Raw genomic sequence first — 14,418 nt, forward strand, 5'->3', positions numbered from 1 at the left:
CTTGATGATGGCACCAATGGTAAAATCCTTGTTGGACCATTACAACATTACCACCACTTCGTTTACCCTTAGGCTGGTGGGTATGGTGCAACACTTGTCACGGTCCACGTAGGCGTCACGTCACACTTGCCACACTTTAGCCAAAATTTGTCATTTGCTAGGCGTAGGTTGACACACTTGTCATGTTACCTTTTTTTTAATATACAAAATAAATATTTCAAACATAGCATTTTTTAGAAAACTAAAAATTCATTAAACTTAAAATAAAAACATAGAAATTCAAAAATACAACAAACACACCAAAAAAAAAATAGAATTTAAAATAAAAAACATAGAAACTAAAATTACCAAACCTAGATAGACCTAAATGACATCTTCATCGGAAAATTGATCTTCCAAATCGTCGACCGGTTCCGCATTAAGATCGACGTGGTCGACGTTCCAAATATGTTCCGTCAAGTCCCTACGAAGAACATGATGCGTCTCAACATCATGAACTATTGTCCTCCTCGACATGTACTCCGCGCTTCCAACCTCAAAAGCTTGCGTCGGTGGAACGATTTCGTTTTCGTTATACTCACATATTGCATTTCCTTCGTATTCGAGAATCATATTATGCAATATAATACAAGTATACATCACCTCGCTCATTTTCTTCTCCTCTATATAAGACACATGATATTTAAGAATATGCCAACGTTTTTTCAAAGCTCCAAATGCTCGTTTAACATCCTTTCTCGCCTTCTCTTGAGCTCTCTTAAACTTCAACCTTTTGCGATCATTTGGACAAGACAATGACTTCACAGAACAAGTACGCTCCGGATAGATCCCATCCACAAGATAATACCCGTTCCTATACGATGTTCCAGCTACTTGAAAGGATGAGTCGGGTGCAGTCCCGTTATACATGTCGTCAAGTAATGGAGACATGTTAAGAACATTAATGTCATTGAGGGAGCCAACTGAGCCAAAGAATGCATGCCATATCCACATATCTTGTGAGGCCACCGCTTCAAGTATAACGGTTGGATAACTATGATCGCCTCGGGTGTATTGCCCTTTATGGGCATTGAAACAACAACCCCATGCCCAGTGGAGGCAATCTAGGCTTCCTAACATTCGAGGAAAGCCGTGCACATTTGAGTGATGGGTATACAATTGTTGGATGTCACTACAAGTAGGTTTGCACAGATATAGTGGACCATATAATCTCATGATATATTTGCAAAATTTGTGAATGCTAGTTCGTGCAGTACGTCCGGACATCCTAAGGTTCTCCTCTAGTGCATCAGGGCAAGTGTCATACACTAATTGACGAAGTGCAACAATGCATTTTTGTATAGGAGTAAAACCAACTGTACCTCTTGCATCTTGACATTGTTGAAAAAATAGACATGTTGCCGTGACGTCGTTGACTATACGTAAAAATAGAGATTTATGCATACGAAACTGGCGACGAAAATAATATCCTATAAAGTTGGCGTCATCCACAAAGTAATCTTGCATGAGTCGTTCATTAGCCACCTCATGAAATCTGTGTATGTATCTTCTCTTCCTCCGGCGTGCATTCTCTGTATTTTCTTGTTGTAGTTGCTCGATCATCTGTTATGCCTCCTGACAACCTCTATGGTCGTTTCAAGCAAGACATCAAACATGCCCGATGAAAATGACGAAGACGACATTTTGAGAGAGTGTATATGAGTTGTAAATTGATTTTGATGAGTTAAAATAGATAAGGGTTGTAGTATTTATAGGAGATTAAAAAAAAGTAAATGGAAGTAGCTGTTGCAGCCACCCCATTGGTCCACTCAACATAGTCAAACTTGGCATTTACTCACCGAGATACCGAGCCGAGCTCGGCAAGCCGAGGGGTCGGCCCGGTGTGCGCCGAAGTCGCCGAGCCCATACCATCCGGCCTTAGCACGGACATAACCAATAGCATATCTTCATCTACGTGTAATTGGGTAACAGCTGCTAACCAAAGGCCAATGACATTTTTAGGTACTTCATCTTTCAATTTCTCCATAAATGTTGAAAGGTAGTTTAAATTTGAGCTTTTTTACAAGATATGATGGTACAAATGAAAGTGCTTGCGATAGGTATCTTTTTTCCTGACCAATAAGGAAATGCCACGTTAAAAATCTCTTTTGAAAGTTTGCCATTACTTCATACTAAAATTTTCTGATTCCGTTTCTGATTGGTTTTATGGTGTATATCATTAATTCAGTATATATATATCATGCATGACTTGAATGGAATCATTTACTGATTTGCTAATGTTCTTGTTTTCCATCATGAAAGTTAATTCGTTGTCTATGTCCATGATATGAAAGGCATGGAATCTCCATGTGTTTCCACTTTCCATTCTAATAGAACGTGGGAACTCCCATTTCAGTTGGAACACACATGAATTGGTCCAAGGATACCATGCTTATCTAGAATTTTTATTTATTTATGAAATAATACAAATGATCATAACTGTTGATGATTATTTGTTTCTGTGATCTGAATTGATATAATTGATATGATTGTATGAAACTGATTTATTTGACTTTAAATGTTTTAAATTAATATAAATAGAAGTATTTTATTAAAATATTAAAACCTTTTAATACTTGTACCAAAACACTTCTTTATGTATAGTTCATCGACAACAAATATTGCGTTTGTGTGGGTCAGTAATGATTGTATTCGTTGATTATCGGGAGACTATAGGGGACAAAATATCGTTATACATGTTTTAATGTAGTTGAATGGAGAATTTTTACTACTTGACGTGAAATAAAGATAAAAAGTGATTTAAAATGAAAACGAGGATTGAAATGACACTGGGATAACTTATCACTTTTTTAAAAGGATATAACAGATATAAGCAATGTATTAAAATAAGGGTTTTTAGTTGATCCGGAATAAACACCAGGTCACAGTCTAACCAATTCAACGGTCGAGTCAAATTTTGATAGTTCTATTTACTTGTTCACAATTAGTTTGAAACTTTAATTCTGAACTTAAATGTTAGTTAAGAAGAAAATGGATTTTTAAAACTCCTACTAATTCCTAATTCACTGCTTTCATTACATGATCTTGAAATCCCAAGCTTCATAAGTAATCTATTTTTAGTGGTGTAAATCTGGATTAATTTCAGTCTTTGTAATTGTAATTTTAGTTCAATCATGTAAACCAAATTCAAGAAGAAGTATTACTGGTCAAAATCTTTCATAAATAATTAAAGATCGGATATGTTTTATCAAAAAAAGGCAACATTGTAATTACTATTTTAGTGAAAAGGATTTGATTCAAAACAAAATGTAATATAAGTATCAAAAATGCAAAAAAAAAAAAAAAAAAAAAAATCATACGCCCAATTCATAATTTTCATATAAGCATACCGGCAATTTTTATAATTTACTTCAAATTATAGATTAAACTGGTTTTTTATCAAGCTAATACGGGTTAGCCGGTTGTTTTGATAAACCCGACCAGAAAAATATGAGCCATAAATAATTAAATAAAAAATTGGGTTCTTAGTTGGTCGAGTCTCTTCACCAAGTCACGTCCAACCGGGGATAACCCAAATTTTAAAACATTAGATATAAGACTCAATTACATATAAATAATATCCTTTTACAAAAAATCATAAGTTAAGTTTCTTAATTTGTTTTTGACGTGGAAAGTGCAAAGTTCATGTGATTTTAATTTCTTTAGGTATCTGGCTTATATAAAATAATTTTTATGTTCTTTTATTATATTTTTTAGTTTTTATTTTGTTAAAATTTATATTAATCTCTATATAATTATTAAATTAAAAAAAAAAAAACTTTGTTATTTAAAGACAAAAACAAAGATGCTTAAAAGCATTACCATGATGGCAAGTAGTTCGTTGGTTCCATGAGAGGGCCAACCCAACCTCCTCTTTATATAGGAAGCGTAACTTAGAGAGAACCAGAGTCTCCCTGTTTCCACTTCGACCCATACCCTTTCATTACACACATTCAAAACCCTAATCATTCCCTCTTTTTCTTCCATTTTACTTTCAGAATGCGCTTCCATTCCTCTTCTTCTTCTTCTTGATTTCATTCTCATTTTCATTTCCATTGATTGATATTATGGATGCAGTTTACACAAGCTACAGAGACAAATGCAATCCGTCGTTTTCCTCCTCTTTGCTCGACGAGATCTACCGCTCCATCGACGAAAGAGACGATGAAGAATCGACGTTTTTTAGAGAAAACATACGAAAAAAACAGAGCAAATTTGGTGGAAGTAAGTCAAGTAACAGTTGTTTTGAAAATCATGATGATGAACGACGAGCATGTTTGATTCAGAAATGGATGGCGGATAAAGTGTGCGAAAAACCGGTGGTTGGGAGAAGATCAACGGCGGATATCGAAAGAAGCTCGATGCGAAGTGAACGTGAATCAGTTTACTTTAATTCGAGCTCTAGCTCATGTGATTCGAGTTATGGTGGAGCTTTTTCTTCGTCGGAAGTCGACTCAATGAACGGAGTTCTATTTAAACCTAAACCCATCCGTACAAGCGGCTATCAACAAGAAGAAGATTCGCAACAAAAGGTTAAACACGAAGGTAAATTCGCGAAGACGAAATTAAAAGCATTGAAGATCTACGGTGATCTGAAGAAGGTGAAGCAGCCGGTTTCTCCGGGAGGTCGGTTAGCTACTTTTCTAAATTCACTCTTAACTACAGGAAACACGAAAAAACCAAAGACTTCCTCCGCCGCCGCCGTCTCCGGAGGATACGCGGAGGCGGCGAGGAGTCATTTAGACAGAAAATCAAAGTCGGCCAACGCGTCTACCTGTTCATCAGCATCTTCATTTTCACGTTCATGTTTAAGCAATACTCCATCGTCGAGGGGAAAGTTGAGCAACGGCATGACAAGGTCGGTGAGATTTTATCCGGTGAGCGTGATTGTCGACGAAGATTGTCAGCCATGTGGACACAAATCACTCCAGGAAGAAGAAACTCAATTCGCTAAAAATTCAATACCGAAAGAGCTTAAACTCAATTCGAGTGAAAACAACCGCCATATTCAAGAAGCTGCAAGGAATTTGTTGAAGGAGTACCAAAAGAAGGTCGAATGTAAATCAGATTCAATAAGAAGTAACGTAGACATGAAAGATGTCGAAGATGAAGATCAATCCGATGATGGCAAAAGTGACTCGAGCTCTGATCTCTTCGAGCTTGATAATTTCTACTCAATCGGGATGCACAAGTATCAAGAAGAATTGCCTGTATACGAGACGACTCATTTTGATACCAATCGAGCCATTGCTAATGGACACTTCATGCAATCATCATAAATCTAAAGAAAGAAACAGAAACAGAAACCTCATTTTGTTTTAATGTCGGTCTGGTTTATTAACAAGGTAGATATAGCTGCAATTGTGCACATTTGTGTTTGTTGTGATTGTATGTAGAGACTTATGAAAAATGACAACTTATTTCTGATTTCTTTTGCTGATTTCTTTTAGTTAAATTGTAATAAAGTTATTGTTGATTGAAAATTTTGATTTTAACATAATATTTTTTCTCTTGATTATATCATTATATTTATAATTTTGTTGAAATATCAATTAAACAGCCGATTCTCTCTATTTTCTAGGTAATCAATTTGCCCATAAGTTTAATATATATATATATATATATATATATATATATATATATATATATATATATATATATTTTTGCACAATGTTTATTTTTTCAATTATGTCTTATATTTATAAATTTGTTACAATGTAAACAAATTGACCGGTTACCATCAATCTAAAAGGTCATTATAATTTTGTTGCAATATCAATCAATTGACTGGTTACTAACCTATAACCTAACAACTTAACAATTGTATAACAAGTAAATGAACACCTCTAAAAGGATAATCAAAAGCAGCAACAGAGAAATTATAACCCTCATGAGAAACAAGAGATTGGAGTTGGGGTTTTCATTTGGACCTTCATGAGAAACAAGAGATTGGAGTTGGGGTTTTAATTTGGACCTTCATATATAGTTGGATCCACGGGGAGGTGATTGTTTTAAAAGTTAATTTCGTTGACCTTATCGTTGTATTATGAACTTGGAAATGCTTCATCATACCATTTGAAATGGCCATAGTCTTCTTTGTCGTCTAGAAAGTAACTGAACCAAAAATATCTTCGTGAATGATTTTTATTACTCGTATAATTTGCAAATCGAACATCTAAATTACTATAACATCTTCTGAAAGGGTGAGTACACCCTTTTCACAAACTTGTAAGTGAGTTTGAACAATTTGATCGACCTTCTGATGCTATTTGTAAAAAATACTTTTACCTAGATGGATAGTAATCGGTCAATTGGTTAACATTGCAACAAAATTGTAAATGTAATAACATAAATGAAAAAATACGGTGTCAAATTGAAATTTCCGATAAACTTAGTGACTTTATTGCAATTTGGACAAATTGGTTATCGGGAGAACACGAAGAATCGGTTATTTAGTTGATATTATAACAAAATTATAAATTTAATGACATAACTGGGAGAAAACAAACACGATGTCAAAATCCTTTGTTTTTATAAACTTAATGACTTTATTGCAATTTTCCATTTCTTTTATTTACAACCCATTTGAAAAATAACTTTTTAATGGATATATTTATTATTCATTCAAGTTATTTAATAAAAACTTGTCTTTAAAAAAAATGATGGATTGATGTGTGTGGAGTGCACTAGTTTATTCATACTAACTTAGACACAGAAACAAACACACGAAAGGCAGTGTACCTATCGATTAGCAGCTTAGTTCAGGTAAGTAGGGTATCGAACACAGGGAACGGTAAACAATTAAGATTATTACTAATATTATCTAAATAAAACAAGTAAAAAAGAAAGGTTTTTCTCTAGTTTTACAAGACTAGAAACTTAAGCAACTACTTAAACACTTAAACAAAGGACAATTAACAACTAAGGAGAAACAAAGGACAACTAGATTCAATCAATTTAAAGAGACTTCCGTTTAGATTCGATTCACTTATTCCTATGGTTGATTTCGTAGCAAGTGCAATGGATTAATATGTCATTGGCTACCGATTTCTAATGTGATTAGGTTCATGTTCACTATTACTAATCCTTAGCAAACAAGTTAATTCAAACAGTGATCAGTTGATTAAACAAACACGTTTCCTAGTGTTCAGTTCAGATCAAGTAAGACTTGTAATATTAGTTAACTAAATTTATCAATTCAGTCAACTCATGTATGGTTGTTCATCACACATTCTTACACATTAACTTACTTATTTTCTTGTTAATCCTAGTTTCATAATCACTAATACTAGGCATACAATATTGTTTTCACAAAAACCATATGATTCAAGCAATTAAGAAGATGTTCATGCAACTTAATAACTTGATTATTAACAGAAAATAATTATCACTAACACATAAGGGTCTTTAACAAGCTTAACAAGACAATTCACCAATTCCAATTAATCCAAGCCATAATATCAAACCATATTCATAAGTTTCTCTAGTCTAAACAAAAGTAAAGAGTTTTTAGCTCATATCTACAGCAAACAACAAACTAAAAACGAAATATAATGATTGAAACATGGTTCATGCAAAAGATTAAGATAAAAGTAATGTTTGTTTGCCTTTTATCTCTTCAAAATTGACTTCTAGGTTGAATTCTCGAAAACCATAGCTCTAAGAACCCTTCTGGCCTCCAAAAATCGTCCAAAACTTCCAGAATTAGTTAGGGTTTCGAATGAAAGCGTTTCTATATATAAATTCTGAAAACAGAGCCAACTCGATGGGTTTTTTGACCCAACTCGTCGAGTTGGTCATTAAAATCGCGTGTACGGCAAGTCAGCGTCAAGAATCGCGAATTTTTGATCAACTCGTCGAGTTGATGGCCAACTCATCGAGTCCGTTTGGAACCAGCATTTTCTCAAAACACGAAAGTCGTTTGAAATTGTGTCTAGTTTTCTGAAAATTTTGAATCAGGTTAATCGGAGTTATGGTTTATGAGATATGGCCAAAACACTGACAATGGGTCAAGCTGTCCAGCAACATCCTTCTTTCTTCAAAATCCAAGATCCAAGCTTTCAATTGCTAAATCCGCTTCCTTTTCCATCCGAGCATGTCATTGTTGCTGAAAAATGAAATTCTAAACTAATTAAGCATCTTTTGTTCATTAAATGAGATAAAATCAAAATAAAGTATTAAGATAATGCATGAATTTTATAACTAAATATGCCCATATCAAAATACCCCACACTTGACTTTTGCTTGCCCCCTAGCAAAACTGAATTTTAGCACACTAATACCATATAAGACAATCCCAGTCGAACCCAGCCATTATGCCAAGACCGCAACGCATGCATTTGTGTCTAAATTTTTCCTAAGGACCCCCTAATTCTAAATACTAACAATCCTCATAAACACTCGCCCATTTCTTTTGAACAACACTCATTTTATGCATCCCTCCGAATCCATCCCCATAAAACTTTCTTAACCTCAAGGAATATTTGGTTAAACAACCAAGCATACATAAATTCTAGAAAAATTACAACTTTGATACCACAATAGAGCTCTTTGAATTCTTCACTTATTTGATCTTTGATCTCTTTGAATTCACCACCTTCTTTGTTTGATTTTTGGTATCTTCAACTCTTGAATTTCTTTCGAATTTTGATCTTCATACTTTATACTTTGACTGCTCCAAAATTCTTTAACTTTTTGGTAATTTCTCTTTTTTTTTTCAACATGTACCTCACTTGTTTTTCACTCAAAACCTACATGCTTAAGCAAGGAGCTTAACTTCATCCTTTATTGGTTAAGGTATTAGTCTCATGTGCAATGACTACTTAAGTTTTCCTGGGTACATTTCTGATAAACGATGCTAAACTTGTTGCGTCCCTCAAACTAAGCGAGATTGTGTTTTTGTCCCATGTTTTCACTAGAATAAAGGGGGCCACAAATGCACTAGAACCTGTATAGGCTCTACTAAACATTTGGGTCTTCAAGGAATCATCAAACACAATACTAGCATGGAATCCTAATTGCTTTTACCATAATTTTTTGAATTAACCCTAGCAATTTTTATGCAAATTTTTAAAATTAAACCATAGATTCTAATGTAACTAATGTAACCAACCGCCTACCCCACACTTAATTTATGCAATGTCCCCATTGCATATTAAAACAATTAAAGAACATAAAAGTAAAGAGAGAATTGGAACAGACTCCCCTGGGATAGAAGTGGCGAGGTTGATCTTCTTCTTGTTAAGCTCCATCTTCAGTTAAATTTGGCATGGAAACAGCTCATCCATGCATTGGGTGTCAAAATCTCGTGTGGTTGACAACTCTAAATATACAGGAAAAAGCTTCTTGGAAAACTTCAAAAATATAGCCAATGCCCGCCTTGAATGGAATCAAATCAAAAACTTGAAAATAGAAGACTGAACAACTCGCCGAGTTATACGTGAAGACTCGTCAAGTTGGATCGTCACTTGGGCAGAAAATGAGAATATCTTATGGAACTTGTCGAGTTTAGGATATGCACTCGACGAGTTTTTGACTTTGATCATGTATTTTCTTCTTTCTGTCACAACTTTAATTTTGTGTTCAAGGAGAGTATCAAGGCAATACAACTCCTTATTTTCTTCAGTGACGAGACCATTATAAACAACGGACTCATAGCATCACTCAAATCTTCTCGTAAACGACTCGACCCCTCACTTTAATTTCGTCACTCTTGTAATTATTCACTCAATTCTCACCCTAAAATCTACAAGATCAAAAACACAGACCCACATAATAAAAAGGAAAACAAACATCAAAATTAAAATTCCTAAATTATCCCTAAATACTAGAAGAAAAAGGAAAAGAAAAGCACATTCTAACGACGGGTTGCCTCCCGTAAGCACTTCTTTTTGTGCGAGTCTTGAGCTGGACTCTGAACTTAATAAACTTCTAATAAACTCAATGCCCATCCATCTGTTGCATTGAATATCTTTTGTGGACCAATCCGTAAAATTTGGCTCTTTGCTTTTACAATTGGCCAACCGAGCTCGAATTCATAAAACCCAAAAATCTTGACAAGGTTTGGAACCGGTTGGATACTAATCATAAATGGATCGTGTCTCAGAACTTTCTCCAAAGTTGGAATCGTCACCCCATGCTTCGAAACACAAACTGGAAAAACAGGGGGCCACGTCGTGGTAATGGTCAATCCACGGCTTGGTTCCTGCAACTCAGCTTGTTCTTGTTCTTCGTCTAACCCCTCTGCCATCAATCTTTCCAGCTCCTCCAAGTCTCTTTCTGGATTAAATTCTTCATCTTGTAAATCTTGCTCTTGTAACTCAGATTGCTCTTGTTTATTAGGCAAGATGTTATCTAACTGAAACATCCCAAAAATACAACCCAAAAGTTTCGTTTTTAAACATTATTAAAACCATCAACCATCCAGAATCATAAGTAAAATCGTAATCGTGTATCATAAAACATCATAGTGTCTGTCTCAAATCAAAATCTCATATCCAAATATCAGAGTCTAACTTCCAGGCTGAAGACTGTGGTGTGTGCCATGCGATCATCCCGAGCCCTTCCCAGTGCCAGTGGAAGTACCTGAAACCAAAACTGAAAACCGTAAGCACAAATCTTAGTGAGTCTCCCCAATCTACCACATACCATCTACACATAGCATGCAACTAGGAGATACGGGCCTCGCCCACACTCGTGGAGATACGGGCCTCGCCTACACTCCGCTAAATGGGAGATACGGGCCCCGCCCACACTCCGCTATCTAGGAGATACGGGCCTCGCCCACACTCCACTGTCTAGGAGATACGGGCCTCGCCCACACTCCATTATCTCTGAGGTACGGGCCTCGCCCATGCTCAGCTACTTCGAGATACGGGCCTCGCCCACACTCGGCTATGATGAGATACGGGCCTCGCCCACACTCAACTACTAAAACCAACATACAAGTATCACACAGACGACATGTAAATCTAATCTATTGTTCATACATCATAATCAACTACTATTATGAGATACGGGCCTCGCCCACACTCTGCTAAGATAGGATACGGGCCCCGCCCACACTCAACTACTATCATATCATACTACGGGCCGACCTTGGTGCCGTAGATCCGTTCCTACTGAAGGAGAACTCACCTCGTATAACTGGCTGCTGATATCCCGAGTGAGAAATCCTTGTTTGCTGCTCCGGCGACTCCCCGACTACAATCACATAACATTCTGAATCAACTGATGATTAATCATGGAGTAAATGACCAATTTACCCCTGGTCACAGTCAAAGTCCTGGTCAGAGTCACACTGCCAGGTTGACTCTACTCGCCGAGTCCTACTATGGACTCGCCGAGTTCCCTAACTCACAATTATCTAACTCGCGACTCGACTCGCCGAGTCAGGGCGTGGACTCGCCGAGTCCCTCCACTTCCAGATCCTTGTTCTAACTCACCGAGTCATTTTCCACTCACTGATTCAACTCACAACTCTCAAATCGAGGAAAACAGGGGTTTACGCTCCGACTCGCCGAGTCCGATGAACGACTCGTCGAGTCCTATGCATGTTTTCACTATACAGTTGATCCTAATCGATTCCAGTGCATCCAATTCATAGATCTGAGCTTCTAGGGCTAATATAACACGTAAAGTTGCCAACTTTACGTACATGCATAGAGGTATGAAGCTAAAACACCAAAATAAGCTAGAAATGAGAATCTAGGGTTTGGAACAAGGCCTTGCTTTGCATAAAGGCAGCTACTTTGAGCTCCTGGAGCTCAATGATGACCAGATCTATAGTCTCCATCCTAAGGAGAGCTCAAATCTCGAGTTTGGACCTTGAATGTCCCAAAAGTGGCTTAAACAAGCATATATAAAGATCTACTAGGAAAATGAACAAGGTAGAGACTTTATTACCAGATGAAGTAGCAAATGGAAGCTAGCTTCTGGATCTCCTTCTTCTCCTTTGCACCTTCACTCTTTCCTTCACTTCTACCCTTCCAAGAATACACCAAAACACTCAAAATCAAGAAGGAATCACTCAAGCTCACCAATGGAGGCTAGGGTTTCGAGGGGGAATGCTCTAAGGGTGCTGGAGGCTGGGATGGGGGCTATAAGGACGTTTAAATAGGGTACAAACCCTAAGGATTAGGGTTTCCTCCAGACTGGCCTACTCGTCGAGTCCAGGCGTGGACTCGCCGAGTAGATCACTTAAAACCCGCGTCCATCCTGGCATCTACTCTACGAGTTAGGGCTACTACTCGCCGAGTAGCTCTTTATAAAAGACATTTAATAAATTAAATACGTAGCAGGAACTGGGCGTTACACTAACCATCTTACAAATTTCTTCAAATCATCATTTGAGTCATACTCCTCATCTTCTTGCTCAATTTCATGTACTACTTCCTCAAGAAAAGCATCAAGAGCATCGAGATTTGGAAAAACATAATAAATAAAAATAAAAATAAAAATTAAACTAAATATAAAAAAAATTAATCAATATATTAAAAACGATAACAATTAGCAAATAAAATTAACTATTTGAACCGTTCCCCGACAACAGCGCCGAAAACTTGATATGTGTGGAGTGCACTAGTTTTAATCCTACTAACTTAGACACAGAAACAAACACACGAAAGGCAGTGTACCTATCGATTAGCAGCTTAGTTCAGGTAAGTAGGGTATCGAACATAGGGAACGATAAACAATTAAGATTATTACTAATATTTTCTAAATAAAACAAGTAAAAAAGAAGGGTTTTTCTCTAGTTTTACAAGACTAGAAACTTAAGCAACTACTTAAACACTTAAACAAAGGACAATTAACAACTAAGGAGAAACAAAAGACAACTAGATTCAATCAATTTAAAGAGACTTCCGTTTAGATTCGATTCACTTATTCCTATGGTTGATTTCGTAGCAAGTGCAATGGATTAATATGTCATTGGCTATCGATTTCTAATGTGATTAGGTTCATGTTCACTATTACTAATCCTTAGCAAACAAGTTAATTCAAACAGTGATCAGTTGATAAAACTAACAAGTTTCCTAGTGTTCAGTTCGGATCAAGTAAGACTTGTAATATTAGTTAACTAAATTTATCAATTCAGTCAACTCATGTATGGTTGTTCATCACACATGCTTACATATTAACTTACTTATTTTCTTGTTAATCCTAGGTTCATAATCACTAATACTAGGCATACAATATTGTTTTCACAAAAACCATATGATTCAAGCAATTAAGAAGATGTTCATGCAACTCAATAACTTGATTATTAACAGAAAATAATTATCACTAACACATAAGGGTCTTTAACAAGCTTAACAAGACAATTCACCAATTCAAATTAATCCAAGCCATAATATCAAACCATATTCATAAGTTTATCTATTCTAAACAGAAGTAAAGAGTTTTTAGCTCATATCTACAGTAAACAACAAACTAAAAACGAAATCTAATGATTGAAACATGGTTCATGCAAAAGATTAAGATAAAAGTAATGTTTTTTTGCCTTTTATCTCTTCAAAATTGACTTCTAGGTTGAATTCTCGAAAACCACAGCTCTAAGAACCCTTCTGGCCTCCAAAAATCGTCCAAAACTTCCAGAATTAGTTAGGGTTTCGAATGAAAGTGTTTCTATATATAAATTCTGAAAACAGAGCCAACTCGACGGGTTTTTTGACCCAACTCGTCGAGTTGGTCATTAAAATCGCGTGTACGGCAAGTCAGCGTCAAGAATCGCGAATTTTTGATCAACTCGTCGAGTTGATGACCAACTCGTCGAGTCCGTTTGGTATCAGCATTTTCTCAAAACATGAAAGTCGTCCGAAATTGTGTCTAGTTTTCATAACATTTTGAATCACGTCAATCGGAGTTACGGTTCACGAGATATGGCCAAAACACTGACAATGGGTCAAGCTGTCCAGCAACATCCTTCTTTCTTCAAAATCCAAGATCCAAGCTTTCAATTGCTAAATCCACTTCCTTTTCCATCCGAGCATGTCATTGTTGCTGAAAAATGAAATTCTAAACTAATTAAGCATCTTTTGTTCATTAAATGAGATAAAATCAACATAAAGTATTAAGATAATGCATGAATTTATAACTAAATATGCCCATATCATGGACTAAAATGAAAGAACAATTATAAGTTGTTTATCACAACAAAAAAAAAGCAAAAAAGAAAAATATTGAGTATTATAAATAAGATTGTTTGTATCATGTATTTTGTTTTCGCACACGTAATAACTTAGGAGCATCCTCAATTGTTGTTCATCTGTGTATTTTGTCACTCTTTTTGTTCACCATCATTATTTTATCTAACACTAGTATTTATTACTATGAAAAAGCTGTTGGATTAGGTGTCTAAGCCCATAACTATTATTGGTA

At 35.9% G+C, this 14,418-nt stretch overlaps 2 protein-coding genes across 2 annotated transcripts; one reads left to right on the plus strand and one right to left on the minus strand.

Annotated features, from left to right (window-relative positions):
* Positions 1-363: 363 nt before the first annotated feature.
* LOC145114954 (uncharacterized) lies at positions 364-1,602 on the minus strand. The gene has a single exon (XM_079051085.1). The coding sequence runs from the start codon at positions 1,600-1,602 to the stop codon at positions 364-366; it is 1,239 nt and encodes a 412-aa protein (XP_078907211.1).
* Positions 1,603-3,873: 2,271 nt separating this feature from the next.
* LOC145145236 (protein BIG GRAIN 1-like B) lies at positions 3,874-5,470 on the plus strand. Its single transcript, XM_079074922.1, has one exon. It carries the CDS (start codon positions 4,107-4,109, stop codon positions 5,316-5,318), a length of 1,212 nt encoding a protein of 403 aa, XP_078931048.1. The 5' UTR covers positions 3,874-4,106; the 3' UTR covers positions 5,319-5,470.
* Positions 5,471-14,418: the final 8,948 nt, after the last annotated feature.

Source organism: Lactuca virosa, chromosome 1 (genome assembly GCF_052849685.1).
Source record: "Lactuca virosa cultivar CGN04683 chromosome 1, Lactuca_virosa_CGN04683_v6, whole genome shotgun sequence".
Taxonomy (NCBI): Eukaryota; Viridiplantae; Streptophyta; class Magnoliopsida; order Asterales; family Asteraceae; genus Lactuca; species Lactuca virosa.

Bases quoted from the DNA above. Each gene is read 5' to 3' on its own strand.
- LOC145114954 (XM_079051085.1), bottom strand. From the start codon at position 1,602: ATGATCGAGCAACTACAACAAGAAAATACAGAGAATGCACGCCGGAGG.
- LOC145145236 (XM_079074922.1), top strand. From the start codon at position 4,107: ATGGATGCAGTTTACACAAGCTACAGAGACAAATGCAATCCGTCGTTT.